The sequence below is a fragment of the Pelodiscus sinensis genome, chromosome 9, assembly GCF_049634645.1.
Source record: "Pelodiscus sinensis isolate JC-2024 chromosome 9, ASM4963464v1, whole genome shotgun sequence".
Taxonomy (NCBI): domain Eukaryota; kingdom Metazoa; phylum Chordata; order Testudines; family Trionychidae; genus Pelodiscus; species Pelodiscus sinensis.
In genome coordinates, this window is record NC_134719.1 from 19,098,837 (window position 1) to 19,123,137 (window position 24,301).

General features: G+C 40.8%; 1 protein-coding gene across 1 annotated transcript in view; it reads right to left on the minus strand.

Annotated features, from left to right (window-relative positions):
* Nucleotides 1–7,104: 7,104 nt before the first annotated feature.
* Nucleotides 7,105–24,301, minus strand: part of DNAI4 (dynein axonemal intermediate chain 4) — a 31,152-nt gene continuing 13,955 nt past the window's right edge. Inside the window, exons 7-17 of the mRNA XM_075936182.1 lie at nucleotides 22,632–22,793; nucleotides 18,890–19,087; nucleotides 16,660–16,916; nucleotides 15,043–15,129; nucleotides 14,206–14,357; nucleotides 13,472–13,629; nucleotides 13,146–13,267; nucleotides 12,212–12,310; nucleotides 10,869–11,095; nucleotides 9,867–10,020; nucleotides 7,105–7,429 (exon numbers count right to left, since the gene is read on the minus strand). Of these exons, the coding sequence (XP_075792297.1) occupies nucleotides 7,385–7,429; nucleotides 9,867–10,020; nucleotides 10,869–11,095; nucleotides 12,212–12,310; nucleotides 13,146–13,267; nucleotides 13,472–13,629; nucleotides 14,206–14,357; nucleotides 15,043–15,129; nucleotides 16,660–16,916; nucleotides 18,890–19,087; nucleotides 22,632–22,793 (1,661 nt within the window). The 3' untranslated portion in view covers nucleotides 7,105–7,384. The remainder of the gene's footprint in view (nucleotides 7,430–9,866; nucleotides 10,021–10,868; nucleotides 11,096–12,211; nucleotides 12,311–13,145; nucleotides 13,268–13,471; nucleotides 13,630–14,205; nucleotides 14,358–15,042; nucleotides 15,130–16,659; nucleotides 16,917–18,889; nucleotides 19,088–22,631; nucleotides 22,794–24,301) is intronic.

The window sequence follows — 24,301 nt, forward strand, 5'->3', positions numbered from 1 at the left end:
TGAAATAAAAAAATTGTCTCCAAATGAAGTCCAAGAACTTATTGGATAGTCTGTGCCCTGCTGTGTTAGTATCCCAACTAGGTTGCTGATCTCTCAAGACATCTAGATAATCTTATGTGTAGTGCTGGTGAGGAGCCGGTGGTCATGGTACATATAGGTACCAATGACATAGGGAAGGGTAGGAAAGAGGTTCTGGAAGCCAAATTTAGGCTGCTAGGAAAGAGATTGAAATCCAGGACCTCTATGGTAGCGTTCTCTGAAATGCTTCCAGTTCCACGCACAGGGCCAGGCAGGCAGGCAGAACTTCAGAGTCTCAATGCGTGGATGAGACGATGGTGTAGAGAGGAGGGGTTAGATTTATTAGGAATTAGGGAAACTTTGGGATAGGGGAAGCCTATACAGGAAGGATGGGCTCCACCTAAACCAAAATGGAACCCGACTGCTGGCACTAAAGATTAAAAAGGTTGTAGAGCAGTTTTTATACTAAGGGCTCTGGGAAAGCCGATGAGTGCAGAGGAGCATATGGTTCAGACAGAGACATCTACTAGGGGAGGCTCTATTAATAGAGATGCTCTAGTCAGGAGGTGAGGATGGAAGTATGGGTCAGATCAACAGACAAAATCAAATGAAAAAGAGTCTTAACACATCAGATAAATAGTGACAAATTATTCAAGTGCTTATACACAAATGCTAGAAGTCTAAATAGTAAAATGGGTGAACTAGAGTGCCTAGTTCTAAAGGAGGATATTGATATAATAGGCATCACGGAAACTGGGTGGAATGAGGACAATCAATGGGACACAGTCATACCAGAATACAAAATATATCGGAAGGACAGAACAGGTCATGCTGGTGAGGGAGATGCACTATACATGAAAGAAAATGTAGAATCAGATGAAGTAAAAAATATTAAATGTCACAATGTTCCATAGAATCTCTATGGATAGTAATTCCATGGTCCAATAATAAGAATATAGCAGTAGGGATATATCATCGACCACCTGATCTTGACCGTGATAGTGACTATGAAATGCTAAGGGAGATTAGAGAGGCTATCAAATTAAACTCGATAGTTGTGGGGAATTTCAACTATCTCCATATTGACTGGGTACAAGTCACCTCAGGACAGGATGCAGAGATAAAATTTCTTGATACCTTAAATGACTGCTTTTTGGAGCAGCTGGTTCTGGAAACCAGAAGGGGAGAGGCTATTCTTGATTTAGTCCTAAGTGGAGCACAGGATCTGTTTCAAGAGGCAAATATAACTGGACTGCTTGGAAATAGTGACCATAATGTAATAAAATTTAACATACCTGTGGTGGGAAAAACACCTCAGCAGCCCAACACTGTGGCATTTAATTTCAGAAAGGTAAACTACACAAAAATGAGGAAGTTAGTTAAACAGAAATTAAAAGATACAATGACAAAAGTGAAATCTCTGCAAGCTGCATGGAAACTTTTTGAAAACACCATAATAGAGGCCCAACATAAATGTATTCCCCAAATTAAAAAACACAGTAAGAGAACCAAAAAAGTGCCACCATGGCTTTATAACCAGGTAAAAGAAGCAGTGACAGATAAAAAGATATCTTTTAAAAAGTGGAAGTCAGATCCTAGTGAGGAAAATAGAAAGGACCATAAACTTTGTAAAATTAAGTGTAAAAAATATAATAAAAAAAGCCAAAAATGAATTTGAAGAACAGCTAGCCAAAAACTCAAAAAATAATAGTAAAATGTTTTTTAAATACATCAGAAGCCAGCTAAACAACCAGTGGGGCCCTTGGATGATCGAGATCCAAAGATGATAAAGTTTTAGCGGAGAAGATAAATGAATTCTTTGCTTCAGTCTTCATGGCTGAGGATATTGGGAGATTCCCAAACCTGAGCCATTCTTTTTAGGTGACAAATTTGAGGAATTGTCCCAGATTGAGGTGTCATTAGAGAAGGTTTTGGAACAAATTGATAAACTTAACAGTAACAAGTCATCGGGACCAGATGGCATTCACCCTAGAGTTCTGAAAGAACTGAAATGGGCAGAACTATTAACTGTGGTTTGTAACCTATCCTTTAAATCAGCTTCCGTAGCTAATGATTTGGCTAACTTGATGCCAAATTTTAGAAAGGGTGCTAGAGGTGATCCTGGCAATTACAGACTGGCAAGTCTAACATCAATACTGGGCAAATTAGTTGAAACTGTAGTAAAGAATAAAATTGTCAGATATATGGATGAATATAATTTGTTGGGGGAAAGTCAGCATGGTTTCTGTAAAGGGAAATCATGCCTTCCTAACTTGCTAGAGTTTTTTGAGGTAGTCAACAAACATGTGGACGAGGGAGATCCAGTGGCTATAGTGTACTTAGATTTCCAGAAAGCCTTTGACAAGGTCCTTCACCAAAGGCTCTTAAGTAAAGTAAGTTGTCATGGGATAAGAAGAGAGGTCCTTTTGTGGATTGGTAACTGGTTAAAAGACAGGAAACAAAGGGTAGGAATAAATTGTAAGTTTTCAGTGTGGACAGAGGTAATTAGTGGGGCCCCAAGAGTTTGTCCTGGGATCCATTCTATTCAACTTATTTATAAATAATCTAGAGAAAGAAGTAAACAGTGGGGTGGCAAAATTTGCAGATGATACCAAACTGCTCAAGATAGTTAAGACCAAAGCAGACTGTGAAGAGCTTCAAATAGATCTCACTAAACTAAGTGATTGGGAAAAAAAATGGCAAATGAAATTTAATGTTGATAAATGTAAAGTAATTCAATTTGGAAAAAATAATCCCAACTATATACACAATATGCTTGGGACTAATTTGACCACAACTACTCCAGAGAGAGATCTTGGGAGTCATTGTGGATAGTTCTCTGAAAACATCCACCCAGTATGCAGCAGCAGTAAAAAAAGCAAATAGAATGTTGGGAGTCATAAAAAAGGGGATAGAGAATAAGACAGAAAATATCTTATTGCTTCTATATAAAACCATGGTACGCTCACATCTTGAATACTGCATACAGACATGGTCACCATATCTCAAAAAAGATATACTGGCATTGGAAAAAGTTCAGAAAAGGACAACAAAAATGATTAGGGGTTTGGAACGGGTCCCATATGAAGAGAGATTATAAAGATTCGGACTTTTCATCTTAGAAAAGAGGAGACTAGGAGGAGATATGATAGAGGTCTATAAAATCATGAGTGTTATGGAAAAAGTGAATAAGGAAAAGTTATTTACTTATTCCCACAATATAAGAATTAGGGGTCACCAAATGAAATTAATAGGCAGCAGGTTTAAAACAAACAAAAGGAAGGTTTTCTTCACTCAGAGCACGGTCAACCTGTGGAACTCCTTGCCAGAGGATGTGGTGAAGGCTAGAACTTTAACAGAATTAAAAAAAGAGCTAGATAGATTCATGGAGTTTAGGTCCATCAATGGCTATTAGCCAGGATGGGTAGGAATGGTATCCTTAGCCTCTGTTTCTCTGGAGGTAGGTGACAGGGGAGGGATCACATGAGGATTACCTGTTGTGATTCCTCCCTCTGGGGCCTCTGGTATTGGCCACTGTCGGCAGATAGGATACTGGACTAGATGTACCTTTGGCCTGATCCAGTATGGCTGCTCTTATATTCTTATCCATCTGGATAGTTGAAGTACCCCATCACCACCAAATCCTGCACTTTGGATGATATTGTCAGTTGTTTAAAAAAAGTCTCATCTGCCTCTTCTACCCTGGTAGGTGATCTGTAGTAGACTCCTAGCATAATATCACTGTTTTAAAAATTAATCATGAGACTCTTAATCTATGTCGATCTCCACCTCAGTCCAAGTGTATACATGCTTATTATATAGGGCAACACCTCCTCCCTTTTTTCCCTGCCTATCCTTGAGCAAGCTGTACCCTTTTATACTAATATTCCAATTGTATTATCCCACCAAGTCTGTGTGATAGCAGCTCTGTCATAATTGTGATTATTAGCAGTTCAAATTCTTCCTGCTTATTTGTATACAGGCATCTAAAATACTGATTTGATTTTGCCTCCCAGTTCTGCCTTGTCCCTCCTATTATAGCTCTCTGCTATTATAGCCCATTCTCCCTCCCATTTCCAACCTATCTCCCAGGTCTCCATGTTTTTCACTTACCTCTGGGCTTTCGTCACCTGCCCCCATCAAACTTAGTTTACAGCCCTTCTTACATGGTTAGCCAGTCTGTGTCCAAATACTCTCTTCCTCGAAAAGTGAACCTCCTTCTTGGAACAGCATCTCGTAGTCAAGATATCCAAAGGCCCCCTGGCAACACCAGCTTTGCAGGGTGCACCTTACTAAATTTAAAAGGCAGAGCTCTAAGGCAGGCCTGCACAACATACGGCCCGAGGGCCGCATATGGCCCACAGGGGCTCACTGTGTGGTCCGTGCCGACCATGGGCAGCGCGGCCCCATCTGATCCGCCGGCCGGGCGGAGGAGTGGAGCGCTGCCGGGGAGAGGGAAGTGCGGTGATTCTCGCAGCAGGGCTGCCTGCATGCAGCTCTGGCGCGAGGAGGCGGGACTTGAGCTAGAGAGCGGGACGCCAGCAGACGCCAGGATGCTGGCATGACGTGGCATTGTGACGTCACAGCTGGCGACCACCAGATTAAAAAGGGCTCCGTCAGCCCCGCAACCTGGAAGGCAGAAGCCAGGTAGGGGAGCGGAAGGGGCTTGTGCTGAGGGGAGGAGGGCAGGTCAGGAGAAAGGGGAAGGCACCAAGGGGCAGGGTGCAGGAGAGACAAATGCCAGGGGGCCAAGTGGGGAGACATTTTTTTTTTTTCCCTCAACAAAAATTTTTAGCCTGCGTGTTCGGTATTTTTTGGGAGAGCATCCCTACTTGCGGACCACAGCTGGTTTTTTTGGAGTAATATGGCCCTCGCCGCTTTCCGAGTTGTGTAGGCCTGCCCTAGGTGTTGGGAGCTAACCCCACTGTAAGCTCTGCAGTTTCTCCCCTTATCAACTAATCAGGTAGTTGATGGAAATTCCATCGACTACTCAATCAGCTGATTAAATGCAGTTCAACATCCTTACCATGCACCTAATTGTCTTGTGCATACAAGCTACCTTTATATAGTCAACTAGATGGTGACCATGTATACATGTACAGTTGTATATGACTAGTTTTGAAAATCTGACCATGTAGACATATGGTGTTTAAATTTCATTTTAAGTAGGAAATATAGTGGAAATGGATTATTTCCACATGCATCAAAACAAATGACAAAATAGCTACAATTATTGTATTCATCCTTTTTATTTTGGCAACATCTGAAAAAAAAGGAATTTTTGAAAGAGTGCAGCTTGAGAAGCTTTGTTATTATTTTGCATAGGACCTATGAAGAGAGATTTGAACACTGTGCAATGGTCCAGCTGTATTATTGTTGGTATAGCATTGCTATGATGTCTGTAGGTGCCTAAAGCATTATTTTGCAATAATGCATGCTTAAGAAAATGTATATGGTTTGGGGCCTTTAAGTTCAGAAATTCATTATTTAGAAATAAACTACATGAGCAGTCATGTAGATCTTTATCACTTCCTATAATCACAGGTGTTTCCCAGCACCAAGACATTAAACTTTAATTGTTTTGTTCAGAGTGAGTTATTGCATGTTATGGGTGTGATGGAAAGGGCGTTTTCACTATTAATACCGGTAAGTAAACAACTATCTTCACTGACGAAAAGAAGTCATGTATTTTTGCTCAGATTTTTAATAATGATTAACACATGATTCACCTTAATGGTTGTCCTCTCAGTAACATAGGCGAGTCTGTTTTTTCTCAAGAGTCAGGCTAGCAGTTTTGTCATAAAGTGTATAATGTCAAAGGAAATGAATGGTAATGGGTCACTAAACGATGTACGATTTTGGTGGTATTTAAACATTGAGCATTCGCTGTAAAACAAATGAGACCGACTAAATGTTCTGTACATTTAAAAAATATGTCTCACAACATAACATTTAAGGTCAGAACAGATACTGCATTTGTCAATTGATAGGCAGAGCATTTCATTTCAAGACTTTGTTTTTCCTGTGTCTAGAGATGGCTCTCTCCTAACTGTGCCAAAAAAGGGCGAGAACTTGGAATTAATTTTTTATTGGTCACATGGGGACACGATCCATTTTTCTGGACCACCTATATCCCCAAATCCTCTAGGATAATACATTTGTCCTCATGTAAGGACCCCCACTATCATTATTCATCCAGTATCATTATTCAACAGAATTAGCAATGTGGTCTACAGAGAGTATAAAGTGCCTCTGTACAAGGAATCCATGTTCAAATCTGGCCTGTCATTCATCACTGTGCAACAATTTGTGGAGGTACTATGTATCTGCCTTAGTAGCTTTTACTGGCTGCTTGATGGAGTTTAGTTGTAATTGCCTAAGGAGCTGTGCCTTTATTGTTAGCTGTGGTTTGAATGCAGATGGCATGGGATCTGATAAAGATATTGCTTGCTCACTATATGATGTGTTCCTAGACAAGACAACACTAGGTTGGGAGCAAGAGATGAAAAATTCACTGCTTCTAATGCAGACTTGAGACAATATCTCAAATCCCACTATGGTGATCTAAATAGTTCTCTTCCAGATTTGTTTCTTCTTCTAGTAAGTTAAGGCCTAACCAAGAGCCCATTGACTCTAGTGCGTATCTTTCTTTTACCTTCACTAGGTTTTGGCTCAGGCCCTTGCTGTCAGAAAGGCAGAACTGAGGGATGTTCCTGACTGTTCCTTCAGTTTCATAGTCTGAGGCTATTCCCAAAGAAAGCCCTATCTCTTGGATAAATGGGCTTTATCCTTTAGCCAGAACTTTTGGGATTCTCATGGTTAACGCATTACACTAGGTGTCTGGGATGTTTAGTGCTCTGAAGATAAATCAGGGATGGATCATAGACAGAGGGTGAAATCTTAGTGCTGGAAAAGAGTATGCTTGGAGAAATTCTTTGTTTCAAGTTATTTGTTACAAACTTAATTTTCTACCATTATGGCTCAAGTTTACAGCCCTCTTCTTAGGTACAGGATGCCTGAGAACTCTTGAGTCACGGGGAAGGAAGGACTGTTTTATTTATTTCATTATGCAATGATACAGAAAAATATATTAGAAGGTAAATTTATTCGTAAAGTGTGTACAATGATGGGCATTTCCAAAGGAAAATTTAGGACATTTCGTTTGATTCCATTTAATGATGGAAATACAGATACATTTAATGATGGGAAAATTGTTACCCTTTATTTAATACAATATTGCATTTTATGGTGATTTTATTCTGCATAATTAAATGGCAGGCTTCAGGGTATACAGACACATGGGACATAATTATTTATTGTCTTTTCCTTTGTTTACTGATTGAGAAAAATTATCAGTAAACTAGTGTTAACTGGCTAGAGCAGAGACAATTATGTCATGTAAAGCATCCACCTGTAAAAAAAAAGACAAAAAGACATTGTATTGCATTGTAATTGTGCTTAAGAAATGAAGTGATCTAAAAAGCCCCACTTAGTCCCAAATGATATCCACCTAATGGATTTCAAGAGGTTGACAATATATGTTACTAGTTGTTGCCTTTTACAGACTTACTGTTCCTAAATAGCACTTTTTGAAATAACTGTTATGATAGTTTAAAGAGATTTCTCGTGGTAGATGGATCTGTGTGGTGCGATTTGCAACATCATTCTTGACAGCATAAACTTATTCAATCTTAGACCCTTCTATATAAAAAGAGGCTAATCTTCCAGGCAGTACCTACTAGAGATGTTAAATACCATGTAACTGAACAATCATGTAACCACATCACAATGTATTGGTTACATGACTATTTGATAGTCCCCGGGGGTGGTAGTCAGTGCGCTCCCGGCCCCACTCCTGGGGAGCCTCTGCCACCCCACACTGCTGCCTCTCTATCAGAGAGAGCAGCAGCATGGGGGAGGGAGAGACAGATGGTGCCGTGGACCTGGTGCTTGGGGGAACTGGCTCCTAAGATGGCTCCCCTCAGCACTGGCTCCTGCCTGCCTGCCTTCCATGTTGCCTCTGTAGGAGACAGGGAGGGGGGCAGCATGGGTTTATCAGCTCCCACCTACCCTCCTCACTGCTGCCTTTCTATCAGGTAGCAGCACAGGGAGGCGGGGGCAGGTGGATCCGGTGCTCGTGAGGAGCCAGCTTCCCATGGGCACCAGCTCCCACCTCCCCCTTCTTGCTGCTCTATTAGAGCAGTCTAATAGAGGCAGCAAGGTGTGTGGGGTGGGAGGGAATGCACATAGTCGACAGGATTAAGTTGCCTACTCACTGACATCCCTTGTACCTATGCATAGGGCACCATGCACCATGCTTCAGTCTAGTCATTTTATTAGTGGTAGTATGAGTGATCTGAGTCTACTGTGCTAGGCACTGTATATAATCCTAGAAAGATTCTTGTCCATAGAGCTAACTCAAGAAATGAGCAAAACAGACAAAGGGGGTTACTAGTATAGTATCCCCATTTTACAAAAAGGCATCTAAAGCACACAGCCTTGTAACATGTATGTACCAGTTATTAAGCCTGTTTGCCCAAGACCTTTGCAGACTGCCCCAGTTTGGATGAAGGACCCAAGTTGTTTGATTTAGTCAGCACAGCCTCTGCCCATAGGAGAGTTTCAGGATAAATTGTCACAGATATGGCTGTTAAAAGATAGGGTCAAGGTGAGCAGCAGGTATTCACTGCTGGATACATCTCACGTGAATATGCCTGTGTTAGCATGAAATCCACAGTAGCTGTATTGTAGGGAGAGTTACTCAGTACTAATCCTAGGAAACTGGAAAGACCTGCATTTTGGGACAGGAGCAAGGCCATTATTTTTCTCCCAGAGAAGATGGGGAAAAGACACTAGTGAGTTTGCTAACGAGAGGACAGCATTAGTGTGAACCTCTATTCTGAATGGCTGGGAGAGCACATGCAATCTGAATCAGATATACATGGAGATTATTCATGCTAGGAATAAAATTAATTCTTGGGGTGGGAATGTGATAAAATGTATACACCACACCTCTGACTCCTTTCTCTACCCTGGAGAAACTCCTCCTTTGAGTATGGCCACCGAGAATCAGTGAAATATGTATGAACTCTTCAGCTTTTGGGAGAAAATCCACAGATTTTACCTAATCCCATTATTGCAGCTTTTCAATCAACTGGAGTCTAAGGGTGTGTCTAAACTACATGGCTCCGTCGATGGAGCCATGTAGATTAGGCTGATCGGCAGAGGGAAATGAAGCCGTGATTTAAATAATTGCAGCTTCATTTAAATTTAAATGGCTGCCGCGCTCTGCTGACCAGCTGATGATCAGCTGTTTGTCGGCAGATCGGGGCAGTCTGGACGCTCCCGCACCGACCTGAAAGCCCTTTGTCTAACTCCCCTTTATGCCTCGTGGGATGAGGTTTACCGGGGAGGTTGACAAAGGGCTTTAAGGTCAACAGGGGAGCGTCCAGACTGCCCCGATCTACCGACAAACAGCTGATCGGCATAGCGCGGCAGCCATTTAAATTTAAATGAAGCTGCGATTATTTAAATCGCGGCTTCATTTCCCTTTGCCAAATAAACAAATCTACATGGCTCCATCGACAGAGCCATGTAGTCTAGACGTATCCTAAGTCCTGACTGGACTTCAATGAATCCCTCTGGTTCAGAAATCCTATTATTTATGCATGTATAAGATCAGGAGCCAGCTGTGCTTTGAATCCATTCATCCAATCCATGTGTTACACAAAACATCTTTTATTAGCTAAACTTTCTTTAACCTAAAGAGAAATGCTTAATGAAAGAAGATGGACAGAGATAAGCATATGGGCATGGTAGGATCAATCCACTTATCCTGTCAGTCATACCTTATTACTATCTGAAGCAGTCATGTTCCTCAGCTCATACACACTGATGGTTCCATCACTGTCCCCTATTAGAATGCAGTCTGTGTTTCTAGCAAAAAGCACAGTTGTGAATTTTACCCCTGGGTTAGCAAAGGTCACAATCAGGGGGTCCAAACTGAAATCAGAAAATGAACAGATGTTAATAGCTCCTAGAATGAAGACCAGCAGTCTAGATTACTGTTGCAGAACAAAATTACAGGAATAAGCTAATCCCAGTATTGCTTTTAATTTTTATTATCCAGGTAAACTAAAATCTAGCATCATAAGTAATGGTGAAAGTGTATTTAGCTAATTCTCTGATAAATACAACTTAAATCCCAATCCTCTCTAACCAGGGCATTCTAGCTACCTGAAAAATCATCTGCTCTACTTCCTATTACCTAGGGGTTTAGAATAGAAATCATTTGCTCTGTAGTAAATGATACAGTGGGCCTAGTTCTCTACTGCCTTGTACTTGGTACAGTCATTGATGCTGGGGTAAAGTGGGTGTTCAGTGCTGTTCACTTACCATTGTAAGTGAGCACGTAATTCCTATTTGACACCCTTTTACTCACTTTTCATCAAAAAACTGAAAGGAGGAAAAGGGGCAGATGTCCTATCCCCCACAGGTGTGTGTAGCTTACATGCAAAAGTCCCAAAATGTTGAAGCTTCAAAGACGGTTTTTAAAAACACCTGGAAATTGTAGAATCTATGACTCCTGTAGCAAAAGGGAAGCCTCCCAGTTCCCTGAACCATCCAGCCCCCTGCCCTAGATTTTCTTTAAACATATGTTACCTGTTTCCTATAAAGTGAACATTCTAGAACACAATACAATGTTATTACATTTAAATACTTTATAATTAAAATGGCCAAGCACTAATACCAAGTAGGGCCTTTGAGCATTACTATAATTAAATATTGTATAAGAGTTAGTAGGCCTTTCTATTATTTCAGAACCCTACTCAAGATAAGTTATTACTTACGTGCTGACACTAAGGTCCCAAATTTCCACTGTGTCTTCATTCACTGATGCAAATACAAAGGCTGATTTTGGAGACCACATAATGTCATGAACAACACTAGTGGTGGAACTGAAAGTTAAAATGGGCCTTACTGAATCTTGGCTCCATAAAATAATACTCCAATCTGCAGAGCAGCTTAAAAACATGTCAGTACTGAATGGATTCCATGCTATCTTGTATACAGGACCCTTAACATTGGGGGAAAAGGAATTGCATGTTACTCCAAAACTAGCAACTTAGATTTTCAAAAGAGCTCAAGCAAACTAGGCACCCAACTCCCAATTATTTTAAATGGGAGCTGGGTACCTCACTACCCTTTGTGTCTTTGCCATTGCTTCCCCACCCTGAAAATACTTTACAGTTTGAACTCTCTGATCTGGCAACATCCATGGTCCTGATATTGCTAGACCAGAGAACCCGGCTGGGAGTAAGGGCTGCCCAGGGTCAGGAGTGAAACTCCAGTTGGTGGCAGCCAGTCTGGCAGCTGGGAGTTCATCAGGCCGGTGGCCAGTAGTGAGGCCTGGGCCAGCATGGTAAGGAGCACAGACACGGCTGGGGCCAGCAGCAGTGGGGCCAGAACAGCGGGGAGTGTGCCCCGGATGGGGCTGGCAGCAGTGAGACCAAGTGGCCAGGGGCAGGAACACAGCCTAGTGACCGGGGCTCATAGCTGAGAAGGGCACCTTGATCTCCCTGGTTTGGGACCACTCAGGCCCCGAGAGTGCAGGACCAGGGTGGTCCAATCTGTATTTCACTGCCACATACAAAGATTACAGGATGCACTGTATGTTCTAAGACCAAAAATATTTTATTGGTGATGCTGATGATTCAGGAAGGGTTTTGTTTTTCCCTGCTCATTCAATGTCCTGTCAGGATATTAGGAAAAACTACACTTGGGAATGCAATCTGCTGGAGGAGACAAATCTAAGGTGCAGAGCAACTGGGGTGTTTACATTCTTGTGGATATTAATCCATGAATTCCAATTCAATGAGATTACAATCTGATTATCACATTTTAATTTTAATTTAAGTAAAGCCAGGACTAAATTTTATTTAGTTAGTCAAAACTTGAATAAAGGGTTAATTAATTCTTAAAGAATCTATTGAAGAGTATAATCTCTAAAGCATTTTCAATGCTACTTTTAGCCTTATTACTCTGGCTGAGAAAAGAGACTTTGGTTTTAAAATCTGTGTTGTATGTTGTCTGTGGACTACAACAAATACAATACACTTATTCAGTATAATAATATATTTGTTCTGAGATCTAACTGATCCAATCACTTTTTCTGTGGTTTAATTTTACCCACCTTATGTGCTCGGTAGGTTTCTAGGAATTGCTCGTTATATGAACAAGAACATTTGTGAATATACCCTTCTTCTGTTCCAGCCAGATATATATTGGTATCCTGAAACAAAAATCCAGGTATTTCAAAGTGGGATTCATCCTGTAGGTTATTTATCCTGAAATAGTTAAAGAACTGTGTGGAGTTTAGGTTGTGAAACAGCTAAGGACCACAGAGATGCTGAGCTCTCAAACTCTGTTTTGACTTCTATGAGAACTGTATTCGTTCACCTGCCCTCAGTAGCTGGCCCAAAGTCAATTGGAGTAACATAATTCAAAGTATAAGGGTTAGGTTAGCTTGCTTGTTTTTTCTCTCTCATCAATTTTGGGTAATACTGTCAGCGCTGTACATCAGAACCAGTCTATAGCTATTACAGGCGAAACATGGGCAACTTCTATGCAAGCTTCCCCTATACCTGAATCCTGATTTCCATTTTTGAACTGTTTGGGGGCTTTCATTAGAGAGTGCCTACAATGCAGAGATGCATGCAGTGGTCTTGAGACTGGAAAAATTCTCTTGGGAAAAGAGAGATTTCCAAATTTGTTTCATTGGTGGCATAAGCCAACTTTGAATAAAATCAACTAAAAGTAAAAGGCAAGTGTGTTAATGTTCTGGCACCAGACAGCTTCCATTTTGAAATTTTTATTCATTCATATGAGAATATTCACCCAGTTAAAGTAGCACTTAGGTCTGATTTAGTTTGTCTCCAGAATCCAGGAGACTACTCAAACTTACAGTGATTTAACAAACAGATTAAATCTTTAGCTGGTGATGGTATAGCTCCATCAGTATTCACCAGCTGAGAATTTGAAAACTATAATGTTTTGTTCTAATAGAGAAAACTTCAGTCAACCAAATTTGAAGCATAAATCCATCATAATGGATTTCCTGAACCTACCCGTGGATGAAAGTCAAAGCACATTCCAGGTGCCTGTCGAGATATCAGAGCTTCACTTTTCTTTTCTTTTTCACCCATTAGTTTTTTCCTTTCACTTGCTGTTCGCTTCAGTTTCATCAGATCTATCCAAATACACAATACATGGAATATGAATTTTACATGGAAGAGATAGTGGAATATTAGAACATTCTGAATGACTCATAAATACTGCAGATAGTTAACAATTCTGAAATGTTTACCTATGGCTTACGTACACAGGGAAATTGCCTGGAACAAGGTATTACACAATAGCCCACTGTAGACAAGTCTTGAGAGAATATGCTCACCAATGCAGCCTAGTCCTTTGCGTAGAAGCCACTTGGTTATTCTGCCATCCATAGAGATAGAGATTAGTATCTCTCCTTTGTCATCTCCCGTTGTGCCCCTGTCCTGTTCAATCCACTTCACCTGCCATACGGGGCCTATATGCTTATCAAAAGATTCACTGAAATAAAGGAACACACATTAACAGAAATAAAGGAAAATGCAGTTTGAAAAAGTTATTACATAAAACAATAAAAAAAGTATGTAATTTGGGAACAAACGCTGGTGGGTGGTCCTATGTTTATTAAATGGTTATTTAAATAGTTAATGTTCATGGGAGAAAAGACACATCTACTGTTTCGAAAAGTGGGTTTAAAAGTATATTTTAGAAAATATTTTTACATATATAATTATAGAATAATGTTTAAAGGACCGAAGCACTTTTCTGTACTGGTGCTGCTTCTTGGCCGGTCTAGTCTTTCATGGACATGTGTATAAGTATCGAAGTCTTTATGCCTGACTGTTTCTTTTCAACCACAAATTGTAGGTTTGTACAGTGTAGATATTTCAAATCACAATTGACAGACCAAAGCAAAGCTGGGAAGGGGGGAATTATCCAGCATTTTCCTTCCTTCACTGAATCCATTTTTAAGAGCACTTCTGCTCATTCACTAAATTTAAATAAACATTGGAATGAATGTTCACAGCTAACAAGACATAAAAGTAGTACAAGAAGGCAGAGAGTTTGTGGTCTTACCTACTGTCCAAAATTGCAGTGGAATTACGAGTCTGTACATTATAGATGGCTACTGTGCCATTGTACATTCCAACTGCTAAAAGGTTTGGGTTGACCAGAGAGAAATCCAATGCAGTAACACCATGATCGCATTGATAAATACGCTCTGGCCACTAAACAGAAGAAAACAACACATTTCTTTCATTTTTCTGAGTATCAGCTAATCGCTAGATTACCCACTGTTTTTCTAAAGCTACAAATGCTTCACCAGATTCAACTTTAAGGCTATATTCCAAATAAGTGAGACTTCTATCTCCTGCTGTGGCTGTCAAATTTGAAAGCTGTGCTGTGCAGCAATGTGACTTTTGTATTATAAGGCCACCTCTTCAACGCTCTGGTGATCGATCCTCCGGGGTTCAATTTAGTGGGTCTAGTAAAAACCCACTAAATCAAACGCTGAGAACACCCCTGTTGGCTCTCGTACTCCTCGCTGTAGCAAGCAGTAAGGGAAGTCGACGGAGTACAGAAGATGAATGGGCACAAGAGGCTATGCTACTTTCTATAGATACAGCACTTATTTCTGGTCAAGCACATTGGCAGACTATTGTGGAGGAAGTGTCCTTGTTCCCTGGTAACTGTCCTGTGAATAAGAACTTTAGTCCCCAGTGTTTTCTGGCATCTTTCACTAGCACTAAGGTAGGTTAGACATTTTAAAAATAAGAATTGTTAATTATAATCCATTTTCCAGAAGAGTTTGAGGTTTAGGCCAACAAATGAACGTTACTGCTAAATGACTTGCTTTCTCAAGCAACAGGAAACTATATGAGCTGTTATTAAATCATACAAAACTTGTATTACCATAGGGTTCTTGAGTGACCAGCAGCAAGCCAAACCTTTCTTCTGTTCTGTAAAACCAAACTGCCCGTAACCAACAGCCAAAAGATCCTAAAACCCAAAAGTACAGATTGGTGGATATACTTAAATTAAAGCAGAAATTTAGAGCTAGAATTTTAAGTGGCAGCGTTCTGCCTGCAGATGAGTGTGCAAATCTTTCTATTTCAGTAATAAAGTATTCAGTATTAAGTACACCTTTCAGTAATGTAGTCACATAAGCAAAGTTGGGTGATTTACAGTAAATAAGATTTACTCTTAGGGTCAGATTTTAGTGTAGTAAGTGTAAGGCACTACTCACTATGCAGAAATGAAAATTAAATTGCATGTGCAATTTTGGTGAGCACAGATTGTGCCCACAAATAAAGAATACCCTATAAAATATATCCAAATTATTTACATGTGTGTGTGTGTGTGTTTTATAATGGCATGCTAATGTATAGAATTTGATACAATATGGTAAATGTTTCTGGTTTTAAATATTTTGAGGCAGAAAGACATAATATTTTTATGATTGCCACTGCTTGTGTTTTATGTGTAACAAGCAAAAAATGATTTATGATTGTGTTTTATAAGTAACAAGCAAGAAACTTAGCAGCAAGGACCTTACTCTTCAACTCCCTTAAATTGTATTTCTCTACACAAAATAACTGCTTATCGTGAAATGAGCATTTTGAAACTAAGTATCTAATGGCCTTACAATTCTTACTTTGTGGCTAGTCAGTGTGAACATGTGGATTAGTACTCATTAGCTCTATGGATTACCAATTTACATCTGAGGATCTGGTTCAAAGGTCTTTTTTTATGGCCTTATTTCCTCCTTTTCCCCTTACTGAGGCAATCTTACTGTTTTTATATTCTTCCTCTCCCATTTTTATCTTCATCCCTTACATTGTTGTTTTTATTGTAGCCATGAGAAAGCTAAATCAAAGAAGTGAGATGTATTCTGCTCTGCTGGTAAAGAGCTTTGAGATCATTTTGACTTTCACAGGAAAAAGTGAGTTCTGTAATCTTGCACCAGCTGCTGTGCCTGCCATTCTCATGAGTCTTATTCTGAAGGTTGTTGGTGTTCTCCTTTCTGAGAAATGCAGTGGTCTAGGGAGATCATTGTCACAGAGCAAGAAGTGGTCTCTAAACTATGTGGATCCATGCCATGCATGGTTTTATACATTAGTACTGAGAATTCGAATTTGACTCAGAATTCTATGAGGGTAGTTATCTGAACATCCTGGTCAAGTGCCTTCTGAGACCAGTGCAGCTGAGAAGATGAGCTACTACATACTGAACCAACTTAAGATATTTCAAGATAAATGTGATCATTCTTAGGAATGGTGAGGTGCAACTATCTATCCTGCAGATCATGAAAGAGTCAGTCAATGCACCTAAGTCAGCATATGGAGGAAGAAAATACAGACTGCAGGAAGAAAATACAGACTGCATCACCTGTCTAATTTCAGGGATGAATTCCTCCCTCTCTCACATCTGCTCCAGCAGGGTGCATCAAGCCCCCGATTTATATTTTACCTTGACAAGTACCCACCCAATTCTAGAAATACATTTAGAAGAATGGATTTGGTAACTCACTGGGTTTAACTTGTTCCAAGCCATGCTGCTCACATTGTGCCCATTAGTCCAATCACATGTATAGGACCACAGTCGTTCCAGACTGGGCGGCAAGGTTTCTTCTGGTGATTCACTTAGATCTAACAGAAGTGATGGACTAATTACTATTTCCTTTTGCTCTTCCTCCTCTTCCTCAGCCTCTTCCTCCTCCTCCTCTTCTGCTTCTGTTTCCTCTATTTCCGCTTCCTCTTTTTCAGCATCAGATTTAAGAACTGGCTCTACAGTGTAACATATATACAGTAGTACTCACTTAACTAATCTGCAGTCCTGCTAATTCTGACCAGAAATACAGTGATTTCAGTCCACTTCTCAGCAAAGATTTCATAGCATATCACTACAATGAAAATTCAGAAAAGCAACACTTCATGACTTCTTCAAAATGTGGCCAACATTTTTTTTGTATCATAGGAGCTAGCATTCTTACCAGTGATCCAGATAGTCCAGTGTCCTGTCCCCTACTGTATCCAGTAATGGGTGTTCCATATGAGGGTTCAAGAACCCTGAAGGAGGTAGTTCGGAATAACCTACCCCCAAAGAAAGCTTCCTCCTGTTTATTTGTTAAGCAGTACATTTTTTAACTTTGAGGCCAAATGTTATGGATCCAGGTTTGAAAATTATCACCATAGCACATTGGATGGTTACTATGTAATGTTATAATTACAGTGAAATTTGCATTTGTCAGTATAAATGTGCAAAGTGTATTTATATTTAATTTGTTACTATGTTTTTGCTTAGTTGCCACATCAAAATTTGTGAATCTGGAATGAATTTCATGTCATTCTTGTGAAGTAATATGGATACACTGTACAAGGGCACCTATCTCTCATCTGAGCTTTTGCAAATCTTTTCCTTATCTACTTCCCAGAACTTTAAAGTGTCAAACAAGAGCAAATACAGCTAGGAGTGCATCTACACAGCACTCTAAAATTGAAATAAGATATGCAATTTGCGCTATGCAAATTGCATATCTTATTTCAATGGAATTTCAAAATAAGCTATTTTGAAATTTAGGACATCTTCACAGCGCCAAATTTCGAGGGTTACCAGGATGTCAAAATAGCACACCTGTTATTTCAAAAAATATTTCAAAATAATGGGCAGCTTGTTCAGACACAGGGTACAGTGTAGACGTACCCTAGCGGATTTACGCCAAAGAGGTTGTAAGATGTGAAATTTTTTATATGGGGATAAGTGGGGCAAGAACTCTGCTTGGCCCTTTAAAATTCAGGGGTGGATATGGCGGAAGGTTCCCCCCTCTCCTCCCTAAAATGTATTGCTTGTGGTCAGTGTTGGATTGACCGCTTGAAGCCCTCTGTCTGGTGTACAATACAATATAGGCCATGGCCATGTGAGCTTCCTCATTTCATAAGTTTTTAATCTCTTTTTCACTGTACTTCCCTTAATGGGAATATGGTAATTGAGTTTCTACCCCCAGCTAGTTCTTGGCTTCTTTGTTGAGAATGCCAACAGTAGTCCAATAAATGCCATTTAGGATCCACAGTGAATCCAACTTCTCATTTTGTATAGGCACTGAATAGCCATCATGTGATTAAATTTTTACTACCAGTCTGGTCTAAATTTTGATATGAACTGAAAGACTGTGTATTCTAGTGAAGAGCTGTAATACCAAGAAAACATACTAGACAATCATCTCTAGCACTTTTCATCAGTAGTTCTCAAAGTGCTTTAGAGAGGTCAGCTTCATTGTCCCCTCTACCAAATGGGGAAAAACCAAGGCACAGGACGGGGAAGTAATTTGCCTGTGAACCCACAGCAAACTAGTGGCAGAACGAGGAACAGAAGTCTAATCTTTTGAGTCCAAATCCAGTGCTCTGTCCATGAAGCCATATTGTTTCTTGAAGCTGAAGGTACAATGTAAAAAATGAGCTTGCTAAATACTGTAGAAACAGGTCTCAGCTTACTGTTGTTAATAGTAAAGATGAGCCAGCTCAAAAACCATTTATCCAAACCTTGCACAAAGCTCTGTTTTGTGGGTGTTGGTAAAATGGAGCCTAGAACTGAACAACCCCAGTTTAGGTTTAGCAAATCTTTTCACCACTTTCGTCTTTATGTAATAGAATCAGTTTCTCTAGCAAGAGTTCAGAGTAGGCTCATTTTTACCTAGTATTTTTGTTAGCATGCAAAACAGGCTCCTTCATATTGAGAATTATTTATCTGATGAGAAGCATACCTATAAGAACAGGAAGTTGCCGATAAGCTGCAAGTTTGGGCTGAAAAACATTCTCCATTAGAACTCTTTCCATGAAAAATAAATCCTGTTGAAATTTTTCTGATTTTAATATAGCTTCAGAATGGTCTTTCTCTTCTTCATGGATTTTGTCAAGAATAACGCTTTCCAAATCAATTATGGAACTTGAGGCTATGCTCTCTAGAAAACCAAGAGATGATATTGAAAAAAGGCATGATTAGCATAATAATCCAATGCATTCAGCAGGCAAAATCCAACCAACCCACCGACAGAAAATCTTGCCATGATCAGTAAATATCTTATCTATTAATTTTTTTTAGTTCTTTAGTTTTTCTTTGTATTTCCAAAATTCTATCAAGTGGTAGTGCCATATAAAGGGTCTGTATTATAGTCTCTTATGGCTAAATTGTGCCCCACTGTGTATATATGTGCAGTAGGGACAAATCCTAGGAGCTGGGGAGTGCTGGCCAATCAGTACTCCTCTCCTGTGCTGGCCAATAAGTGCTATAGATTCCCAAGCAGGGGAACAAGCTATTGTCCCTTGGCGAATGTCTCATACTTTTGCTACTGGGACCACCCCCTTTCACCTCAGGCCCCATCAGTTTCCCCAACTTGATGTGGGTGAGTGGAAGTATTGTTTAAAAGAGAAAAACAAGCTAAGATTTTTTTCCCATGTATTTTTAAATAATTATTTTTTGCTTAGATTTAATTATTTCCCCGCAATGTTTGCAACTCAGACATTGCAACATGAGCCCAGGACCCGCCTGGGATGCCCCCCCCCGCCGGCTTCCCCCGAGGCTTTGAAAGCCGCGGAGGGGCTCCGGCGGGGGAGCAGCCCAGGCGCGCCTGGGATGCCCCCCCGCCGGCTTCCCCCGAGGCTTTGAAAGCCGCGGAGGGGCTCCGGCGGGGGAGCAGCCCAGGCGCGCCTGGGATGCCCCCCCGCCGGCTTCCCCCGAGGCTTTGAGGATCCTACTTCGCGGATTTTCAGCTATCGCGGTCGGGTTTGGAACCTATCTACCGCGATAAACGAGGGTTCACTGTATACCTAGACTTTAGTAAGGCATTTGATACGGTCTCGTATGATATTCTTATTGATAAACTAGGCAAATATAACTTAGATAGGTCCACGATAAGGTGGGTGCATAATTGGCTGGATAACCGTAGTCAGAGAGTTGTTGTTAATGGTGCTAAATCCTGCTGGAAAGGGATAACAAGTTGAGTTCTGCAAGGGTCTGTTTTGGGACCCATACTGTTCAATATCTTCATCAATGATGTAGATATTGGGATAGAGAGTACGCTTATTAAGTTTGCAGATGATACCAAACTGGGTGGGGTTGCAACTTCTTTGGAGGATAGGGACATAATTCAAAATGACCTTAGCAAGTTAGAGAAATGGTCAGAGGTAAACAGGATGAGGTTTAATAAAGAGAAATGCAAAGTGCTCCACTTAGGAAGGAACAATCAGTTCCATACATACAAGATAGGAAGCGACTGTCTAGGAAGGAGCATGGCGGAAAGGGATCTAGGTGTCATAGTGGACCACAAGTTGAATATGAGTCAACAGTGTGATGCTGTTGCAAAAAAAAGCAAATATGATTCTAGGTTGGTATCAACAGGTGTGTTGTAAGCAAAACTCGTAAAGTCATTCTGCCGCTCTACTCTGCACTAGTTAGGCCTCAGCTGGAGTACTGTGTCTAGTTCTGGGCGCCACATTTCAAGAAAGATGTGGAGAAATTGGAAAGGGTACAGAGAAGAGCGACAAGAATGATTAAAGGTTTAGAGAACATGACCTATGAAGCCAGGCTTCATGAACTGGGCTTGTTTAGTTTGGAAAAAAGAAGATTAAGGGGGGACATGATAGCGGTTTTCAAATATCTAAAAGGGTGTCACAAGGAGGAAGGAGAAAATTTGTTCCTCTTGGTTGCTGAGGACAGGACAAAGAGTAATGGGCTTAAAGTGCAGCAGGGGAGGTTTAGATTGGACATTAGGAAAAAATTCCTAACTGTCAGGGTGGTCAAATATTGGAATAAATTGCCAAGGGAGGTGGTGGAATCTCCCTCTCTTGAGATATTTAAGAACAGGTTAGATAGACATCTGTCAGGGATGGTGTAGACGGAGCTTGGTCCTGCCTTGAGGGCGCGGGGGCTGGACTCGATGACCTCTCGAGGTCCCTTCCAGTCCTATTATTCTATGATTCTACACACGGAGGAAAGTACATTAGTTTTTTTTTAGTTTGTTTTCCAGTTTTAATATTCTAAGGTGGTATTAATAATATAATAAAGGAAAACTGATTTGACTGCTTTTGTTTTTAATCTGATAAGTGTCTCTTTAAATAAGGTGACAGTCTTATGATTCAGCCTGTAAAGTTGCATCAGGCCATGAAGGGGATATGGGTTTAGAGTTCTTTGGAAGCAGCAGGGGGTGCGTTTAGACTGGCAAGATTTTGCGCAAAAGCAATGGCTTTTGCACAAAAACTTGCCAGTTGTCTACACTGGCTGCTTGAATTTGCGCAAGAGCACTGACTTTGTAATGTACAAAATCAGTGCTTCTTGCGCAAATACTTTCATGCTCCCGCTCAGGAAAAAGCCCTCTTGTGCAAGAATACTTGCGCAAGAGGGCCAGTGTAGACAGGGAAGAACTGTTTTGCACAAAAAAGCCCCAATAGCTAAAATGGGGATCGAGACTTTCTTCCGCAAAATTGTGTCTAGACTGGCTACAGATGCTTTTGCGCAAAAGCACTTTTTGCGCAAAAGCATCCGTGCCAATCTAGACGCGCTTTTGCGGAAATACTTTTAACGGAAAAACTTTTCCGTTAAAAGTATTTCCGCAAAATCATGCCAGTCTAGACGCAGCCATAGTGAGCAAACCCCACAGCAGAGAATGGTTTTCAAATCATTCAGTAGCAACATCTCTTGTTGATTAAAGGAATAGCAGTTGGGGAAACAAAAGTTAGAAAGCTTTGATGGATGATCAAGGCTCAAGGGAAGCACAAATGCTATCTTGTCTAGTTGGGTTTGTTTTGTTTTGTTAACTGAAGACCTGTATGAGCTGCAAGATTACAGCCTATTTCAAAAGCAAACAAGGGATTTTGATCAGTAATTTCTGAGGATTATAAAAACTGTACTGTATTTATCTGAGGTCTTGTCTACACTGCCACTTTACTGCATGTAATTTTCTTGCTTAAGGGTGTGGAAAACACACATACGCATCCAAGCACAGCAAGTTAGAGCTGTAAAGCACAAGTGTAAATAGGCTCCCCTTGTGGAGGGGGTTTACCGCTCTCTCCCACCACTGATGCTGTGACCACACTGCTATGTTTAAGCACTGCTGCAGCAGCACTTTAAATTCAGCAGTGTAGACAAAGCCTTATGATTAATATGTGACCATGTTTCACCATACTTAGGTGTACCATCTTGAAATACATGATTCTACAATGAGTAGCTAAGGTTGCAGTGAAAAGTGTAACATGATACTGCATTTTTAGGTGGAGGGTGACCATGTAATAAAACACTATCACAGTACTTATACACAACGGGACAAAATTAGGGTTCAGGTGAAATGCAGAACCTTGTGGGGGTTTTTTACTTCAAACTGCACAATTTAGCATTCAAAGTTAAACATGTTCTTGGTATAATTTTTCCAAAACAATACAGATAATATGCATAACTTTATATGATTATACAGTTAAAAACACTAGAAATTTAAGCCTAGAAAGAAAAGTTACCTCTGCCTGCAGAAGCTGTAGACATAGTTCGTTCACGGTCTTTGGTCAAGTTAGATTTACTGCTACTCACACTTGTTGGTCTGCTACTTCTTTCTGCTACTGAAGGTGTTGTTTCCAAGACGTTAAAGGAATCATACAAGTCCCAAGAAGTGGCCATTATGCCTAAAAATGAATTACGCAGTACCATAGCACAGAGTTATGATCACCAGAGTTACAAACTTATCGGCCACCTACACACTTCATTTGTAATTGGAAATACAGTCATATGGTGTCAGACACAAAAATAAATAAAAGCAAACACAGTACAGTACTGGTTAACACACTAAAAAGTCAATTCTCCCTGCCTTTGACATCCAAATTTTAACATCAATAGCTTTGAATAGGACACCTCGAAACCACTTAATTAGCTTCATTAACATGGGTCCTACAATTGACAGGTGGTACTTTTGCTGTTTTCTCTCTCTCTCTCTAAATATACATTTTTCCTATGGGATGACACCACACTCCAAGCCCAGAACACACCCTTTCCCCCAGAAACGGCCTCTTGCCATGCTACCAGTGCTACCAGCAGGCTTCCCTGCTGACCAGACTCTTTGCCTGCAGCTCTACTGGCTGCAGCATCTCCCCATACCACCTTCATCCCTCTTACTCACACCCTGCCCCAGCCTGCTCAAATACTGCCCAGCTGGCACACCCACCGCCTCTTGCCACACCACCAGCGCTGCTGGCAGACTTCCCCGCTGACTAGCCTCCATGAAATGGGGGAGACGGCGGCTCCTTCCCCACGCGTCCCCTGGAACAGTATCCACCTGCCTTTGGGCCCCCGTCCCCAGCCTTCCCGACCCACATTCTTGCCATGCAGCTTTTGTCTGCATTTGTGGTGCTGAGAGGCTATGTCTACACTGTGGCTGTGTCTAGACTGGCAAGGTTTTCCGCAAAATCAGATGAATTTCCGGAAAAGCACTGACGATCTCATGTAAGATCGTCAGTGCTTTTCCGGAAATACTATGCTGCTCCCGTTTGGGCAAAAGTGTTTTTCCGAAAGACTTTTGCCCAAAAGGGCCAGTAAACAGCACAGTAGTGTTTTCCGCAAAAAAGCCCCAATCGCGAAAATGGCAATTGGGGCTTTTTTGCGGAAAACCGCTTTTGCGGAAAAGCATCCTGCCAATCTAGACGTGCTTTTCCGAAAATGTTTTTAAGAGAAAACTTTTTTCCGTTAAAAGCATTTTCGGAAAATCATGCCAGTGTAGACGTAGCCTGTCAGTTTTTGCCGGCAGAGAGTATGCTAATGAAGCACTCATTAACAACTTCTTATACTTCATTAGCATAATCTCTGCCTGAGGCTTTTTGCACAAGAGGTTTTGCGCAAAAACTAGCAATGTAGACGGATCCATTTTGCTCAAAAAAACCCTTTTTGTGCAGGATCCATATGCCTCAAAAAAGGATGAATACAGATCTTGCACAAAATGGATCCGTCTATACTGCTAGTTTTTGAGCAAAAAGCCTCGGGCAGAGATTATGCTAATGAAGAGTGAGAAGTTGCTAATGAGTACTTCATTGGCATACTCTCTGCCAACATAGCCAGACAGTATACAAAGGGAGCTCTTAGAAGAAGCAACTACTACATCCTTTTATTGCATGCAGAATGAGCTGCTCCCTGAACCAGTTTC